Genomic DNA, 19,050 nt, shown 5'->3' with positions numbered 1-19,050 from the left:
GCATGGTCCAGTACCCACTTCAAACGGGGAGTAGGAGATATGAAGATAGATACTTTTTTATTCAGAAATTTTGACAAACATCTGTATAATCTGCTTGTATACAGATATGCAAACTTCTGAGTTACAGAAAACTATTGTTTACAATATAGTCAACATTATGGCAGAAGAGGCGGCCAAGTGGATGTTTTACCGTTCTCTTAAAGGTAAAGGGACCCCTGACCATTAGGTCCAGTCGCGGACGACTCTGGGGTTGCTGTGCTCATCTCGCTTTATTGGCCGAGGGAGCTGGCGTACAGCTTCTGGGTCAGGTGGCCAGCATGACTAAGCCGCTTCTGGCAAACCAGAGCAGCGCATGGAAACACCGTTTACCTTCCCGCCGGAGCGGTACCAATTTATCTACTTGCACTTTGACGTGCTTTCGGACTGCCAGGTTTGCAGGAGCAGGGACCGAGCAACGGGACCTCACCCCGTCGCGGGGATTCGAACCGCTGACCTTCTGATCGGCAAGTCCTAGGCTCTGTAGTTTAACCCCCACAGCTCCACCCGCGTCCCTACCGTTCTCTTGCTAGGCTGCTATTGGTGTGTTTTTATTAAATTATGCAATTAAGTATACTAAGGCTAACACTTATTTTCAATAACAGTAAAACAGGGTGTCAATTTGTTTTCCATTAGTATAACAGGTTATCAAGGTCGTTCATCTGCTGCTGGTTTCTGCTTTGCACTAAAAAAGTAACCAACCAATGCCAGCAAGCATCGTTTTCTGATGTGGAGAGCCAAACAGCTGCTTTAAAAGGCTCCTTGGGAGGACCTTTGTCAATCTTAAATATGATCTCTTGATATATAACTCTTGATATATTTAACATTAGCAAAACAGTCAACAGCAGCAGTGCAGAGAAGGTAGATCATGTTGTTTTAATAAAATTTTTATTGAGAGTTTTCAACATAAGATACAATAAAAACCAAACTAATCTAAAAGAAAAAAAGAGAAGAATAATAGAAAAGGAAGGAAGGAATATCTATCTAATCTATCATCTATCTATCTATCTATCTATCTATCTATCTATCTATCTATCTATCTATCTAAAATACCAATCCCTCTATCACAATTATACCTTGATCCTTATTCAAACACACAGTAGAGGGAACCCTCCCAGCTCTCATCTGGGAACTTCCCCCTTTTCCCTCAGCCTCACATCCTGAGGAAACCTCTCTGGCCTGCCTCTCACACAGGTTCCTTTATCCTCTGTCCATCACCCTCCTGTGAACATCCTCATCTATCCCAAACATAAATCTTCAGAGACCAAAACGTACATGCAAATAGAACTAACAGCGAGCTATCATGGAGGTAGACCATTTTAGACTGCAGCATGTTGCAAATATTATATTGCAGAGATATATGAACTTCATAGAATCATAACTTCCCAGCACTCTGTGAAGTTATCATACTGGTATCGTTTGCTAGGAAATAATAGTTCAAGCACAAGTCCCTCAACCTGCTTCCCAGGGGCATGCCCCCCGTGATCATTAATAAAGTTATGTCGCACAACAAGAGGGAGAGAGGGGCTAGCAAAGTTGCGACAAGGAAAGTAGAGTGACAAATCGTGCCACAAGTATGTACTTGAAAATATGAAGAGCCCTGCTGGATCACACCAAAGGCCCATCTAGCCTCCACAATCTGTCCTCCCAGTGGCCCAAAAGAAGGATATGAGTACCACAGCAGTCTTCCTGAGCAGCACAACAATTTAATGCAATTTAGATCAATTAGTATAAGTTAGAACTAGGATGGGTACCGTAACCTGGGTGCCACCCTAAACTGTGCCTCTCAACTCTACATGGTGCTTCAGCCTCTAAAAATATAGACACCGTGGGGGAACCTGTTTAGGTTGCTCCTATCGTCAAGCCACACCTGAACGCCTGGTTCCATCTCTGTTTGTCATGTAAACAGAGCAAGCAAAGCAAAAGCATTAAGAGGCTGCACTACAAATTGGTTAGTCCCGGAACTGAAACTCAATTCTACCATGCACTCAACTATACAGCCTTGGGCAAATCCCTGTCTCTCAACCTCAGTCCCCTCTCTGTAATATAGGGACAAAATATTGCACTCCCTGGAAGAATTATAACAATACACTACCTATAATGTAGTGTATTGTTGTAATTCTTCCGATAATGTGACACACGGGACTTGCCAATCAGAAGGTTGGTGGTTCGAATCCCCGCGACAGGGTGAGCGCCCATTGCTCGGTCTCTGCTCCTGCCAACCTAGCAGTTCGAAAGCACGTCAAAGTGCAAGTAGATAAATAGGTACCGCTCCGGCGGGAAGGTAAACAGCATTTCCGTGCGCTGCTCTGGTTCGCCAGAAGCGGCTTAGTCATGCTGGCCACATGACCTGGAAGCTGTACACCGGCTCCCTCGGCCAATAAAGCGAGGTGAGCGCCACAACCCCAGAGTCGTTCATGACTGGACCTATGGTAATGGTCAGGGGTCCCTTTACCTTTTACCTATAATGTACTCTGAATACTCTGAATTAATATGGGATTGTTATAGCATTTATTTTTAAGGGCTTCATCCCACAGAGTTGCTGGAGCTGCCTAAGCATTGCACAAAGGAAAACCTGTACTAAACTACCAAGCTATTTAAGGGAAACATAACTATTATCCAAGGAGCCAGAGACTTTGCCATTCAGCAGCAGCAGCAGCAGCAGCCAGCCAGTCAGTCTGATATATCATTTGTTTGGGATTCATTCACACATTGCTTTGCCCTGAGAGAAGAAGGGGTGGGCGTGACCTTGCCTGCCTCTGTCCTCATGCCAGGGACATCCATGATGTAATGAATATATATCACTCTGGTGCAAAGCAACAGGAACAGGTGCAGATTCCTTTTCCTCCTAAGGCTAGGGAACTTTTAGATCAAGTTACCTCCAGCAGAAGGACTGGGGGCATTATTAGCAAATGTTTTATCTCTGAACCAATCATATGGTAAGATGATGGGCAGAAAAGAAAGCAATTGTGGTTCGCAGCTGTATAAGACAATCACTCAAAGTCGCCAGTGAAGAGGTTTAGAAGGATGACATATTGTGACGTAAAGGGGCAAATAAAACCAGTTAATATCACATATGGCAATGTGTTAGGTTATACGTGCAATGTAAGCTAAACTATTCTGGCTGCCCAATCACACACATGGTAGGCAAACATAGCTATGAGTTCTGGGTTGAGAACAAATTCTGCAAGGTAGGAACATTACAAAAAATAATAATAACATGTGCAACGCTTTTTTATTACACTTTCTATTTTGTTGGAATTCAAACTATTTTAGAAAGGACTTTGCTTATAAGTAGAGAAGAATTTGTGGATTTGGTCAGGAGAAAAGAGATAGGGGTACTGTGAGACTAGTGAATGACACAGCAACATAGCTTACTTTAAATTTCTAAGTCTCCAGCATATACCACCCAGATGTCTTAAATTCTTCTTCACAACCATATGGACCAGAAGCTTCTCATTTAAAAAAGGCAGCTCATAGTGCAATCCTATATTTGTCTACTTAGAAGTAAGCCCCACTGAGTTCAAGGGGACTTACTCTGACATAAGTGAGTAGAGGATTGTAGCCTAAGTTTAGCTAAATGAATTCATCTCCCAAATCCTCAGCACATTCTTCTTGGAGACACATGGAGTATGAACAGCTGTTTCTCAGTTCTCCCTTAACTCTATCTCTCTGTTTGTACAGGATCTCGTTCTATAGCCATTTCTCAATCTCAGCAGGTTAACTGGGCCCTGCTGTAGTATGTGCAATGATGATATACTTGTCTCTAATTCCACAGTATAATTCACCAGTCACATTCTACCACAACTCCTCTCAGAGACCGTTTTACGCTATAAAGCATCTTTGTTTAGTCAACTGAAACACCAATACATGCGACTTTGTTGTTAGCAGAGCTGTAAGAATTTTAAGTACTGCCTGGGAATGTGTCATACTGAGCTGCTTTTTTTTTAAAAAAAAATTAAGCTTTCACAGGATGTAGTAGATATCTGTGCCAAAAGCTAATGAATAAAATATTTGGATTACAACAATGTTTTTCTACATGCATTTTCTGGGCTTGTAATCTTTCTGAAAGAAGAAAGCAACCTAAAATATTGTCTGATGTCTACTTGTAAAAGTGAGAGGGTTACAGTTACAACAACAACAACAACAACTATATGCATTCAATTTACAGTTTGTGGAAGGTGAGCAGAAAAAAGCAGAAAATGTTAAAATTCATTAGAAAGAATGAGTGATGCAAATTGTTGCACTGATTAGCAGTTTATTCCAAATCTCTTCATAGAGGGACTCAGATGGTTTAATTGTTTTAACGGCTTGAAGTCTTTTTGAAGAAAGGCAATAAAAAATGTTTTAAATAAATAAAAATAATAATAGGACTTAACGAAATGCCCATCGGTATGTTGCGTTGGTTTAAGCGCAGAGAGGACATGTATACTGCAGGATCCCACAGAGTATGCACATTGCATCTCTGAGCCCAAAGACAAGCAACACCTCTACAAAGACCCTCCTGGAGGAGACTGAGCAACCCACTGCCAGGGTCACAGAAGCGGGGGGGGGGGGGGTGTGCTGTTTTGTCCCCACTGCAACATTATCCACAAATTGGTTAATGGCAGCCATCCGATGGTCATATGATGGCTTCAATTGTGCAAACTGTATTACACACAGTACTTACACTGTTCAGATCATTTGCAGTGAGACCGAATCTATGGGATGAGTCGTGAACAAAGGCTGCCTGAGGATACTGGTGCAAACTTTGATAATATATGTGCCATGGCTAGAAATTAACATTCCGTAGTGACATACAGTTCCCTTCAAAACAGCATAATATGCTATCCAAGAAGAATATTTAATAATAATAATAATAATAATAATTTATTTGTACCCCGCCCATCTGGCTGGGTTTCCCCAGCCACTCTGGGCAGCTTCCAACAGAGATGAAAGATACACTAAAATGTCACATATTAAAAACTTCCCTGAACAGGGCTGCCTTCAGATTTAGAAAGCTGTGAATAGAAAAATGCTCTGCAACCCATAGTATCATGCCCAAAGCCATAAATCTCTGTAGGGTACCAGCATTTGTGTAAGCAGCTCATATTTTACGTTGTTTCGTTTGGTTTTCAACATGTAGTTCCCTACATTCACTTCTTCTTATCGTTCAAGTTGTATAGTGCTGGTAGCTACCTCAGTATTTGCGGCTCAGTTGTTCTCATGTCCTGCCCCTGTACCTGAATATTTTCTCTATCTTGAGGTAAACACATCCGGCGTTATTTGCAAAAGGTCTCATGAAATTATTATCTTCAGTAGGTGTCAACAGAAGTGTTCTCAGAGATTTCTCTAAACCTCTGGTTGGCTAGCTGCGTGTATGTGTATTAAAGTTAATAAATATAATATTTGAGGGCCCCCCATGGGCACATATGAAGCTGTGTTCTGTGCATGTATGCTCTGCACCTCCCTGTGATGCTGACTGACTGAGGTTTTGGCGGGAACCTCCAATGACTACCACAGGGAGGCGGGTCAGCCCAAACAGCTGATGGTTCCCACATGACCGAGGTGCTGCGTGCGGTCCCGCAAAGGGCGCCCACAACGGAAGGTGTGAGCCGCTCATTGTCAAGAAACTACGGGATCAATGTGTTTTGTGGCTAAGTTGTGTGAATGCAACAGTGGGAGCACAATGGAGTTGGAGTAAGGAGTAATGGGAGCACACTCTAAGGCAGACTCTGTGTATTTCCACCCTTCTTGGTGTGTAGCACAGCCCAACTCTTAAAATGAACAGTTCTAGTACCTGTGCAGGGCCTGTAGCGAGCGCAATAATGGAGCCTGGAGACAGAGCCAAATGAGACATAGTCTAACAGGAAACTATACTACAGTGGTACCTCGGGTTACATACACTTCAGGTTACATACGCTTCAGGTTACAGACTCCGTTAACCCAGAAATATTACCTCGGGTTAAGAACTTTGCTTCAGGATGAGAACAGAAATTGTGCGGCAGCGGCAGCAAGAGGCCCCATTAGCTAAAGTGGTGCTTCAGGTTAAGAACAGTTTCAGGTTATGATCAGACCTCCAGAACGAATTAAGTACTTAACCCGAGGTATGGCGTTTCCGTATGCGGCGCTGGTGCTGGCTCGCCAGATGCCGCTTAGTCACGCTGGCCACGTGACCCGGAAGTGTCTGCGGACAGCGCTGGCTCCCGGCCTCTTGAGCGAGATGAGCACGCAACCCTAGAGTCGGACACGACTGGCCCGTACGGGCAGGGGTACCTTTACCTTTACCTTTTTACCACTGTATTAGTTAAGGAGTGACTTCACACAGCCAGGGGTGGCATGTCCCACTTCACCACTTCAGGTGAAACAGGAAGTGCCTCCTTGCCCTGCCCTGCCACTCCCACTGACGCTGCCACACCTGCTGCTCTTGGTATTCCTTCTCCACCATCCCTGATGCCTTCCCCACTGGTGGAGAAGCAGTGCCTGTGTCAGCACCTATTTTGGGCAAGATCTCACACTATTTTGGCCAATACTTCTGTGCTGGTGGCAGGGCACCCGCAAGGCTGCCACCGTGGGGGTTTCTGCCACCTGAGGCGGCAGCCTCAGCCTGCCTTATGGCAGAGCCGGCTCTGCACACAGCAATTTATTGTGGACCTGGTGCTGCTTCTGCATGCAAGTTTTGCAAAGCATCCACAAAATGCCCTCATCAAAATGTCATCACATATTTTCTCCCATTTAATCAGGTTTGCTATTTCTGTTGGTTACTTACCATATTTTCCACAGAAAAAGTGGATCTGGATTAAATGGGGAAAGTGATATAGAATAGCTTTTAACAAATAAACATGAGAAGTGCTATTCCTTTTAGATTTCCTAGGAGTTTTCAACCAAGTCTCAAGTTTTCTTAGTGAGTCATAGAAAATGACTCAACAACCATGATTCATAACAGATCAACATTTGGTGAGTGATACAAGTGTCTGTCACAAACCTTTCCCCTCCCCCCCTTCCTAGTCAGTTTTAAACCGTTGGAATTAAGCTGTAGCAGTTATAAATTTCTTTGAACGTACAGGAAACATATTCAAAGAACACAATCAATGTGCAAGTGTGCTCAGTGGTTTCACTGGCACAAATCTTTTAATAGAATTATGCTATTTGAATCTTGAAGTGCGGTCTTGCAAATCATTTTGCCCTGGTAATCATTAGGTCAATTTTATACCACTGCTCTCTGCCTACCTCTATGACATGTTTGCTTCTGTACACCACAGGCAAGGTGATTAAGACTGAAATGTACAACCTTCCAGTTGGTACCACTTCACAGCCTTCCGAGATCCTCAACCCACTCAACAACACTCAACCTACAGAGGCCTCTGCCTATTTCTGTTTCAAAACTCAAAGATAAGAAGGATTGTGCTATTATGAACTACCATGAATTGATATACATACAAGTGCTGAGAGCATCCACAGAAAGACCAGGAAAAATGCCCTTCTTCTGGAGCACGGAGTACTTAGGTATCAGAAAGTGATGGCTGAAGGTGGATCAAAAGTGACAGGAAGTCATCATCAAGGTGCCAGGCCAAGACATTTTGCTGCCTTAAATGGTATGCCATATGGCACCCACATGCACACATGGTTGTTGTTGTTGTTTAGTCGTGTCTGCCTCTTCGTGACCCCATGGACCAGAGCACGCAAGGCACGCAAGGCACACATGGCAGGCACACATGGTAGGACCAACATTTTTAAAATTACTGCCGCACCATTCAGACAGTTCCTGCTTTAATCTATTCCTCCTAGATTCTTCCCGCTTGAGACATGGTAGGGCCAGTTCTGGAAAGTTAGTCAAAATCTGTCAGCTTCTGTCTACTGTGATTCCAGATAAAGCGCATTAAGGGGGGGGGGAGCACCTGGTAGATTGCCCATTGGATACTGGACTCAATTCTTCTCTTTGTGATGCCTGCCACACAGTGTCACAAATCACTCCATTTAAGTTAAGGCAGACTAACCAATCCCAACCCGTTTTCATGTGATCAGGTCACCAAATGTGACACGAGGAAGTAAGTGCAGACTGGGATCTTGCAAAGTACTTCGTGGAAATAAGAGCCATGATAATAAGCGGTATAGGATGCAAGCGCTGGTGTGAGTGCAGCCCAAGTCATACGGTGGTGCAATAAGTTCAAGAAAATGATGCCTACGGGGACAGCTATATCACCCTACATTGAGCCCTGCCTTTATTCTTCACTTAATTTTTCAAAGAATTGTACTGTTCCCTTCATCCAGTGGATTCCAACAGACACCTTGTCTACAACAGCCTGCAACCTACCTCTGCACACAAAAATATGTTCAATGGAATCCCACCAACAGCCACCAATGGAAGGTGTGTGGTTTTTTTAATGCCCTGCAGTGCTGAGGGAAGGGAACCATACACACAGACGGCTGGCAATCATACTGGGCCTGAAATCCATATGTTGCAATGTAATGATTTTACCAGTTAATCTAATCCTGGATGCATTGGCTAGTTTCTAAAGAGAGAGGAGCCAGGTTTCAAGTCTTTGACCTGGCAATAGAAGGCAGGGAATCTAAAATATGTACTCTGCTATTCCAACTGATACACACAGGACAAGTTTGTGATGTTTCATTTGTCCATATCTTGCACATTTCATCCATTCTTCCTGATGCAAGAAGTGATATACAAAACGGGGTACTACTCAACTGGTGCACAGATTATGCAACTGCACACGTACAGCATTGTGGTAAACTGCCATGATGAAGACCAACATCCCACATGTCTCTAAAATTTGATGTGTACACAACCGTGCAAATGAAACAAAAGTTTGGCTAGGAAAGTGTCGGCAAACTTCTATTTACTTCAAGCATTGTCCACACTTCCACCTATGTATTCAATAAACTTCTCGGTGGGCTTTTTTTTTTTTTTTTTTTTGCAATAATGTGCATTCAACGGAGGATTACAGGAAGATGCAGGAAAATGTATGCAACAGAGGAAGGGAAGTGTAATCATATGATGATACATGCAATAGAAGATCACAGATGCAGACAACAAAAGACAATTATGCTCTGGAGCCAAGTGAGGATTCCCAGGTAAGATCCTCCCTCTATTGTGTGGGCAGGTAGCCCCTCCCCTACCTGGCCTGGCCTCCTTGGCAACGCTTCCCCCAGGCGGGATTGGACAACTGACTGAGGTAGGCGGAGACCTCCAGGTATCCCACCTAGGGGAAGGCGAAGCCAAGCCTGTGTTGATGGAGCCGCTCCAGATCCAGGGGCTGTGCGGGTCCACGCAAAGGGCGCCCCCCGTTTTATGCGGGGAGCGGTCACTATGCTTTCAGCAGTATAAACCCAAACTGCACAAATTATAAAAGGGACATCCTTCAGCACTGAATAAATATTATACATATTATTTCAGAACTCTGTTTCCCTGAAAGCTGACCAAAGTCAAACATCTTACAGAAGCATTGTAAGTCTTCCTGATCTGACCTGGATTTTGTGACAGGGTCAGGACACCAGTTAAGGGACGGGGATGAAAGATACATACAGATTGAGGGAGGAGGAGAAGGACAATAGCACTTCCCCTTGGAGCGCGCGTACATGGTTAAATGTTGTTCTTCTGGCATTCCAGACATCTACTGGTGCAAGTTGGCTCACATATATGCACCTTGAAAATGGCAGTGCCTGTTTTTCACCCACCCCAGCATACAGAGAAGCAGCTCACCCAAAGCATAATGCCACACTTCTAGACTAGGAAACAGGAAATCTAGAACACACATTATTCCTTTTGAGTCTGCTGGAAAAGCACTACTAGCAACGCTGCCACCACCATTCCCATCACAGCTGAACCAGAGACAAATGCGTAATGAGAGTTCACTTCTGATATTTATAAACAACACATTTTAGTTTGGCTGCACCTCCTGCAGCCTACATACCAACATGGTAGTGCACTACGAAGCTTTAAAATCTGGAAAACCATGTTGTCCAGAACTATGCATAACAGTGGCACTAGTCTGTGATATGGGCAACATAGTGCATCGTCTCTACCACTGTGCACAAAAGCACAGTACGCTGTGGCATATAGGTAACTTCTCTCTTTGCAAATGTACCCTTATGAAACTGGTTTATCAGTTTTAGCCTTGTCTTTGGTCTAGGTTCAAGGACAAAGCAACAGCACCTCCTGGATGTGCCCCAGGGACGTAGAATCATATTAGGCAGTCCCATGGTGTGGGGAATGCAACTCATGCATTGTGAGACGGGCTTGTTTGCTACAACCTAAATGCAGCAGAACCCATCCTCTTACTCTCCACCATCTTGCATCAGTTATGAGCTAAAGGCCTCAGAAACTCAAGTTCCTACTAGAAGAGCCTGACTCTGGAAGGTAATATCCTTAAATCCAAAATCAACAAGGATTGAAACATTCAGGGGAGATACGTTATATGTGTTCCACACCATGAAATCGTGACAAAACCCACACATGAGAAAGCCTCCGATTTCAGCAAGAGAGATGTGAAGAAGTAGCTCTTCTGTGCACCCATGGACGCTGGTTTCCCAAACAACACAATACACAATTCATACAGCCTACCTCCAGGTTAAACAAGCATTTTGTTCAGAATATAGAGATCACTGGTTCTTGCAACCACCGATAACAACTTTGCCACTGTTAATGTTCTAGCATTTGTCCGGTCTTCCAATGGGAACCTGATATAGTGAGCCTCTGATTTTCCCAGGAAAGGTACCAGCAAGGGTAGTATCAGTTCAGCCCTGGCTTCCTCATATTTTGCATATTTTGGGTTTCCCAAACAGGCGGGTGAGGGTAGGGGGGACGCCATACAGGACCAACTTTTCTTGAAATGGGGCTGGGGGAGGAGGTTTCAGAAACTGTGCATGGTGAGGCTCTGACGAGGGTCTGCTGCTCAGTATCAAAAGTCCCACTGGGCATGCACAGGCCCTCTCTGCCTCACCTAAAGCAGCTTCTTGGATTCCATCCAGCACATGCTTTTCATAGCAGGCGCCGAGAGAGAACAAAAACCTCGGTGGTTGTGGTGGTGGGGAGTCGCAGCCACCTTCCCTGCCTCAAACTCCTTTACTATCAGACTTCTCCAAGCGCTTGTGTCCTCTCTCGTTGGCCCCTGCGAATGAGATTACCCTTCTTCTTGGTGGGCAATACAAACCCTTCCTTATCAGGATCAGGGCGGAGGGAACTTAACTGTTGATTGTGTTTTTCCCCATGTCTCCCCCTCCTCTATGCAAAAAAAAGAAGGAAAAAAATGCAGTACATTCCTTTATGCAGGTTTCCATAGAGTTAAACTGTTCCTATTTTTTCCCCCTTAAAGAGGTCAGCAAAAAGTCGTACAATAGGGGTCTCATGTTCGTGAACTGTGAAGGAATTTTTAAAAATTTCCCATGGTGGGGTTGGAGTGCAGCGGGAAAAAAGAAAGAAACTTGGGGGGAAAAGATAAATAAAGCAGACTAGGGACTTGGGGGGGGGGGGGAATTTGTAAAGACGTATTGCCTTCCAGATCCGACGCTGAAACATGCTATTCCCTCCCTCCACATTTCTTTCTTCTTTTTAATCAGAAGTTATATTTAAGCTTTTAATTGCTTCAGCCTTATTAAGCTGCTCCTTTTAAACAAGCGGTTGCATGTATTTCCCTGGCATAGGGAAATCCCTCCGACTGTAGGTTCATATTATTTAGACAAGCCCTCTTTCAGAAGTAAATGCCATTCTTAGCATAGGGAAGTACTTTAGGTCTAAAGGGGTTAAGAAGGCCTCCCTTCCATTCAGAAACATGCAGGGGTCCCACCGTGGCAGTTCCAGCCTTAAAAGTCTTTCCAGCTTTTCCCCCCCCCCTTGTAACAAATCTGTACGACTGCCACCAGGACATAAGAAGCGTGTGCCTGTCACAGAAATAGAGTTTACTTTTTCCAACTTGTTGTACAGAGGCAGGGTATAAATACAGCGAACTCTGGCTTGGACTGAGAGCCTTTTGCTTAAAATAAGGGGCCTCCTTCCCAAGACTTTTAATCCAACACGGTCCAGAGCAGACTACGCCATCGAGCAAGTTGGAAAAGGAAGCCTGCAGGAACTTAAAGAAAGCAGGTGTAGTTGGGGTCCTTTGTTTTGTTTTTGCTTATTTTATTTTTTTAAATCCAGGCACAGACACACCCAGATCCCACTGCGGATATTTTATCTGGAGCTGTCCTGAAATGTCCTTTTTCACATTCTTCACTCGATGGATATGGATGCTGTCTGGAGAGAGCCTTATCCTATTGCTTCTGGAGGCCCCCCTCAAAGGCACTGCCTTGCCTCCAATACGGTACTCTCACGCTGGGATATGTCCAAATGATATGAATCCCAACCTCTGGGTTGACGCACAGAGCACCTGCAGGAGAGAATGCGACACTGACCTGGTAAGTGATGCACTTTTGTTTCTCCTCTTAAGTTTAAATTTAATTGCCTTCCTAAATATGATAGCGGCTGGGTGTGTTGATGCTTTGTTTACTATAGCAGCGCACATTAATTGTTAACAGTCCTTTCAAAACCAAACCAAACCCTGGCCAGCAAGAGAGGGGTGTGTAAGGAGTTCACGTCCTGTAAAAGGCATAGCCTCGCCTACTTGGTTGCTAGTTCAGAGATCTGATTATCTGTTGGGCTGACAGCTCTCTAATTCCAGGCCAATTCCTGTGAAAGCTGAAGATGGAAATCAGCCCCGTTCTGTGGCAAAGTTAATTGTGTGAAGACACATGCTGAGCAATGCACACACGCACACACCCGGCCCCGCAGCAGGGATCCGTTTTTGACAATCACAACAGTGTCAAAAGCCAATCTGTGTGCCAAGGCAGCACATACCACAGGGCTTTTCTCTTTGGCTGCCGTTCACCGTGTGTCCATATTCATTGTGTCTTGCCTCGACAGGTGCATTTCAAGAATACTAGACACACACACACACACACACACACACACACACGACTCCATGGTAATGCATACAACAACCATGCCAATCCCACCTATTTTTGAAGCCCACTTGCTTCTAAAGGCAGGACTTTAAATTGCCTCCGTAGGCACGGCATGGCCCTGACAGCACCTATTTTAAAGCCCAGCAGTGGCAGAAGAAATGACTCAGTAAAAATGACAGCTTGGGCAGGACCTCCTGCATAGCACTTCCAGATCCAAATGCAACTTGAGCTGGCAAGTAAGAAAAGGCTGCTCATCCAGCGGCCAGCGCTGCCAGCTCATTGTGGCATCCAGGCACCCGCCTGTGCTCTTTCTGCATCACGCACCTGCCTGGAATAATAGAGTGCACTTGCCATCACCGAGTTTGTGGTCTCTGTCAAATGCCGCTCTGAAAAGAGTCCTTGCAGGATGCTGTGAAGTTTGTAGTGTACCAAGAGCAGCGAAAGCTTTCTCGGCACTCACATGCCAAAGAGGTATTGTTGCAGTGCAGTCACCTGTGTGACCTGGTAAAAGCAGCACTCCTGAATAAAGGATACATTTCAATTTGTGGATGGTCGCTTTTTGAAAGAGTGACTGACCAACCTTTCCCCTCTTCCTTTTTGTTTTTGGTAAAGTAAAAACACGCTACAGCATGATGTGGCTCAGTTGGTTATAGCATGATGCTGATAACGCCAAGGTTGCAGGTTTGATCCTCGTATGTGACAGCTGCATATTCCTGCATTGCAGGGAGTTGGACCAGGTGACTCTATGACTCTACAGTGGTACCTCAGGTTACATACACTTCAGGTTACATACGCTTCAGGTTACAGACTCCGCTAACCCAGAAATAGTGCTTCGGGTTAAGAACTTTGCTTCAGGATGAGAAGAGAAATCGTGCTCCAGCGGCACAGCAGCAGCAGGAGGCCCCACTGGTTAAAGTGATGCTTCAGGTTAAGAACAGTTTCAGGTTAAGTACGGATCTCCAGAACGAATTAAGTACTTAACCTGAGGTACCACTGTATATGCACCTTAGTTGCTTCCCCCCCCCCCCCCCCCAAGGAGGAAAGTAACATGGCAGTTCTCATACAACTTCTGTCAAACAGATACATTCACTCCAATGGCACTGATGTAAGAAGAAACACATTGCAGAAACTCCTAAATCATTTGAAAGTTTAACAGACCCCAAGTGTCACTGAATTTCCATGCTATTCATGTTTCCAGAGTATCTGGTTACAAAGGACAGTTCTGGTGACAAGCAATGTCTCCCATCCCAGATTCCAAGCTGAGAACCTGAGAGGAGATATGACTGAAATGCTTTAGAACACACACACACAAATTCTGCTGGTTAAATTGTGCTGCTTATGAAATCAAGAGGTTGTGGTTGTGGTTATGATCAAAGTAGATTACCAGGCCAATTTCTTCATTGATTCTTAAGCGATTGCTTGGAATAGGAAGATTTTTAGGGTACAGATGAAGCAGCGTGAGATTCAAGAGCTGTACCCAAGAATCACCTGAGTGACTGTGCTTGATGAGGGCCCTGTCATGCAATGCGCCTCTCAAAGCATGCAGCCAGCTAAATGTCTAACTAAGGCGTACCCCCCTTTCCATCAGCTACCCACAAGACACAAGGAAAACAATTGTCAATGATTCTCCCGCAGGCTTTGCAAAGTGTTTCAAAGAGTTTACTGGCCCCAAAGTAAATAATCAAAAACCTCTTCACTATAAATTTAAATGTGCCATCTGCAGACTTCCATACAGACCCTGTCCCTCAGCCCAATTCAAACACTGTTGATATATTACATGGTGCACATGCACAAGCCGCTTTTCATACTACCTGAAGTTCCAGTGGGATTTAGAGAGCTGGGGCATAAACCCAGCCCCCAAAACAATACGCAATTCCAGTTAAAAGAAAGAAACAGAAAGATTGAAATGGATGTTTGTGCTGCCATTGAATTCAATGGGATTCATTTGTGCCTTTCTTGTGCACAATGGGACAGTTTGCCTTGGGGTCCCTTCCAAATCCACAATACTATGAACATTCTAAGCACCAATATTCTGCATCCGTTGTAGTTCTTGAGCGCTCTTCAAAGGCAGCCCACCTACAGATTCACAGAGCTGGAAGGCCGTATGGACATTCTGTAGTCCAACTTAATGCTCAGTGCAGAAGTTACAATACAGGATGCATCTAAAGCATCCCTGGCAGATAACCATGCTACCTCTTTTTCCTTTTCTTTTTAATGATAATAATAAACACTCCAGAGGCAGACTGTCCCATTGTCAAGAACAGGCTGAACTCTTATTGCCAAATTGGCTCTCCTATTGGCCAAAGCCAATTGGAGCATCCTTGTCCTGTCTCAGCTCTTTAGCTCACTTGCAGCTCATCACAATCCCATAAACAGATTGCAAATTTCCATTGCTTCCCTGGCATCAGATAGAAAGGAGAGAGAGGGTGCAGTGTCATCTGCATATTTAACTCCAAATCCCTGGATGATTCCAGCTGCCATACTAAACAGCATGGAGGCAACAAGGGGAAAGCTATGCCTTCCGGTAAGCCTTGAGTGTTTTCACCAGGCTAAAATGCATAATGCTTCTTGATACTAATGACATTTCCCAAAAAATTAAATGCCCGGTGCTTAAGAGAGGGGATGGGCTGATAGTCATTTGCCCTGCAGCATATGGGGAGGTCTAAGTCATCCCTCTTTGCTGTGGTCTCAGTAAAATTTATCCCCCACCCTGAAATGGCAATTGACATTTGAGCAGGAACCTCCCAATTTACGGCTCTGAGGACAAACTCTCCACACTTAACACCCTATCAGATGAGCCTAAACCCAACAATATAACCGACTGATAATCTCAATCGGTTCCGGACCTTTCTATTCTCCTACAGGAGCCTTGGAGCTAGAACAATAAGAGGCCACTCACGGATGTTCATGAATGACAGGCCAGAAAGCTGTCATGACTCAGCCAGAGTGGAACATATGTGGTTGGCTTGCAGGAAGTTCTGGAAACATCCCCTCAAGAAGCAAACCACTTTGTTCAAGTGGCTAAAGCAACCCTCGATCTAGATTACATCATGAAAAGAAGGTTTGAGGAATAACTAGGGTTTACAAGGCCATAGCTCTGTGTAGGTCCTGTAGGACAAAGAATAATTTTTGTAAGATGCACTCAGGCCATGATCCTTTGCATGGGAGTAAATCCCTCTGCTCACAACAAGACTCAAAGTGAGACATGCAAAGGGTTGCGCCGGTGTGAAGAAGTGAGCAATGCCAAGACGGAAGTGGGAGTGCAAGAAGAGACACCACAACAGAATCCCCACTCCAGATGGCCTAGTGAAAAATGATTCCTCAATCCCTGGTGACAGCTATAAGTAGTCCCAGAACATAGAAGTACAACCACTGGGATTTCCCAAGAGATTTTTTTTTAAAAAACAGCACAAGCCTATCTATGTTTACTCTAAAGTAAGTTCTACTAGGGGGGTTAGAAACTTACTTTATAAATAGTTAAGAGTCTGGGGGCCCTGCTGGCTGAGATTCTGGGGAGCGTGGTATTTTGAAATATCAAAATATCCTTTCAAAATGCCTAATATTAGGTGATCCTAATACTCTACAAATTTGACATCTCTCTTAAGAAGCAGTATAATCTACTTGGGGATTCCAATTAATTTACAAAGATTTTGTCACCGTGGTCTTATTTTTTCTTTGTCTTAGGAATGCGAGACCTTTGAGAAGTGCTGTCCTAATGTCTGCGGAACAAGGAGCTGTGTTGCAGCTCGGTACATGGATGTGAGAGGGAAGAAAGGACCTGTTGGGATGCCCAAAGAGGCAACGTGCGACCGTTTCATGTGCATTCAGCAAGGTTCAGAGTGCGACATCTGGGATGGGCAGCCTGTTTGCAAATGCAAAGACAGGTGTGAAAAAGAGCCGAGTTTTACTTGCGCATCTGATGGCCTCACCTATTACAACAAATGCTACATGGATGCAGAAGCATGTACCAAAAGCATTACACTCAACGTGGTGACTTGTCGCTACCACCTTACGTGGCCAAACACCAGCCCTATCCCGCCGGAGACCACAGCTCGCCCCACTACTGCCTACTTAGAGACAACCATCACTGACATCCTTCCACCTGTACTAGTCAACAACCCAGCCCATCAGTCTGTCTATGTAGGTGAGACTGTTAGCTTTCTTTGCGATGTCACTGGACGACCCAAGCCAGAAATCACTTGGGAGAAGCAGACCGAGAGTAACGAGAAAATCATCATGAGGCCCAACCACGTCCGAGGGAACATCGTGGTCACAAACATTGCCCAGCTGGTCATCTACAACACCCAGCTACAAGATGCAGGCATGTACACTTGCACTGCCAAAAACCTTGGCGGGATTCTCAAGGCAGATTTCCCACTGTCGGTCCTCAAAGGAGAAGCTACGTCAATGGAAGAAGCCCAGAACAAAACCCACTTTCCAACGGACGAGTGTCTGAAGCAGCCGGACAGTGAAGACTGCGGGGAGGAGCAAACCCGATGGTACTATGACCCCAAGAAAAACAACTGCTTCACTTTCATCTACGGAAACTGCAACAGCAACCTGAACCACTTTGAGACCTATGAAAACTGCATGCTGACTTGCATGAATGGGCCGATCAACATCTGCAACTTGCCAGCCCTCCAAGGCCTCTGCAAAGCCTACGAGCCCCGGTGGGCGTACAACAGCTTGACAAAACAATGCCAGTCTTTCATATACGGAGGCTGCGGAGGCAACGAGAATAACTTTGAGAGCAGAGAGGCCTGCGAAGAGATGTGCCCTTTCCCTAGGAACATGCACTGCAAAGCCTGCAAGGCTTGCAAACCCCGCCAAAAGCTGGTGACCAGCTTCTGCAAAAGCGATTTTGTTATTCTTGGCCGTGTCACTGAACTGACGGAGGACCAGGACTCGGGACACGCGCTGGTGACTGTGGAGGAGATTTTAAAGGACGAAAAAATGGGGCTGAAATTCTTGGGGAGGGAGCCTCTGGAAATCACCCTTTTAAACATGAACTGGAGCTGCCCGTGCCCCAACATAACTGCAGCGGGTGGTCAGCTCATCATCATGGGCGACGTCCACAACGGAATGGCTGTTTTGCAGCCAGACAGCTTTGTGGGGGCCTCCAGTATCCGGCGCGTTCGGAAGCTTCGCGAGGTCATCCACAAGAAAACCTGTGAGCTATTAAAAGAGTTCTCAGGACTGCACTAATACCCTGCTTGTATCTTGTCAGCTTTCCAGATTCCTGTATTATATAGTGCTAACAAAGAAGGTAGGCTAGCCTGGAAACTTTTTTTTTAAAGAAAATATCTCTGCTGATTGATGTTATGTATTACACAGAAGCTGTATATTAATTCATTAATCATGTGTAGTAATGAGGCAGTAGCCTTTTTGGGGGGGCGGGGGGGAGGCAAGCACTTAAAATAGCAGCAAACCGCTATTAGCAGATTTGAAAATGTATCTGCCTGGAAACGGCCCCAGCAATCGTCGCACAATACCAACGCAGCTTTAACCCCGAAAGACCAAATCTGTAGCATTCTGTTTGGTTCAGACCTAAATCAACCTAACGATCATTGTCCTCGTTTGGAGTACGGAGACCTGTGTGAAAACCAGCTGAAATGTATCACAAACATTTAAGTAGGCTGTAAGAGAGAGAAAGAAGTGTACATTATTGTCTATAGTTATGATAATTATACCAGTTAAACCAATCCATCGCAGAATGTGTTGTTAACTGAAATGCAAGCCAGAGGGAAAGAGCCGCAAATTTAATAGGAATTTCAGATTTCTGCAGATTGTGTCTGATCAAGCCAAACTCACCCTGAAGTAATTTCAGTGCCTTCTGCCAGACAATGAGCACAAGGAGCCTAGGGGCAAAACCGAACACAGGACCTGACTCATTGCACCTTCCTACGCAAAAATTAAAAAATAAATAATGAATGCTCCACGTTTAACAGGGAAGGTCCTCTGATATAGGTGGGAGAGACACACACACACACAGGCTGGGAGCCTCAATGGCACCCCTCTGGAGGCTTTGCAAGGCAAAAAAAAACCCCTGGCTAGCTCCCCTGTAGCTACGGCTCTGGCTAA

General features: G+C 44.9%; 1 protein-coding gene across 1 annotated transcript; it reads left to right on the top strand.

Annotated features, from left to right (window-relative positions):
* Nucleotides 1-10,857: 10,857 nt before the first annotated feature.
* Nucleotides 10,858-18,671, top strand: WFIKKN2 (WAP, follistatin/kazal, immunoglobulin, kunitz and netrin domain containing 2). Its single transcript, XM_028716439.2, has 2 exons — nucleotides 10,858-12,423; nucleotides 16,654-18,671. Exons 1-2 carry the CDS (start codon nucleotides 12,220-12,222, stop codon nucleotides 18,172-18,174), a joined length of 1,725 nt encoding a protein of 574 aa, XP_028572272.2. The 5' UTR covers nucleotides 10,858-12,219; the 3' UTR covers nucleotides 18,175-18,671.
* Nucleotides 18,672-19,050: the final 379 nt, after the last annotated feature.

Source organism: Podarcis muralis, chromosome 2 (assembly GCF_964188315.1).
Source record: "Podarcis muralis chromosome 2, rPodMur119.hap1.1, whole genome shotgun sequence".
NCBI classification, from domain to species: domain Eukaryota; kingdom Metazoa; phylum Chordata; class Lepidosauria; order Squamata; family Lacertidae; genus Podarcis; species Podarcis muralis.
This window is presented reverse-complemented; position numbering and strand designations above follow the sequence as displayed.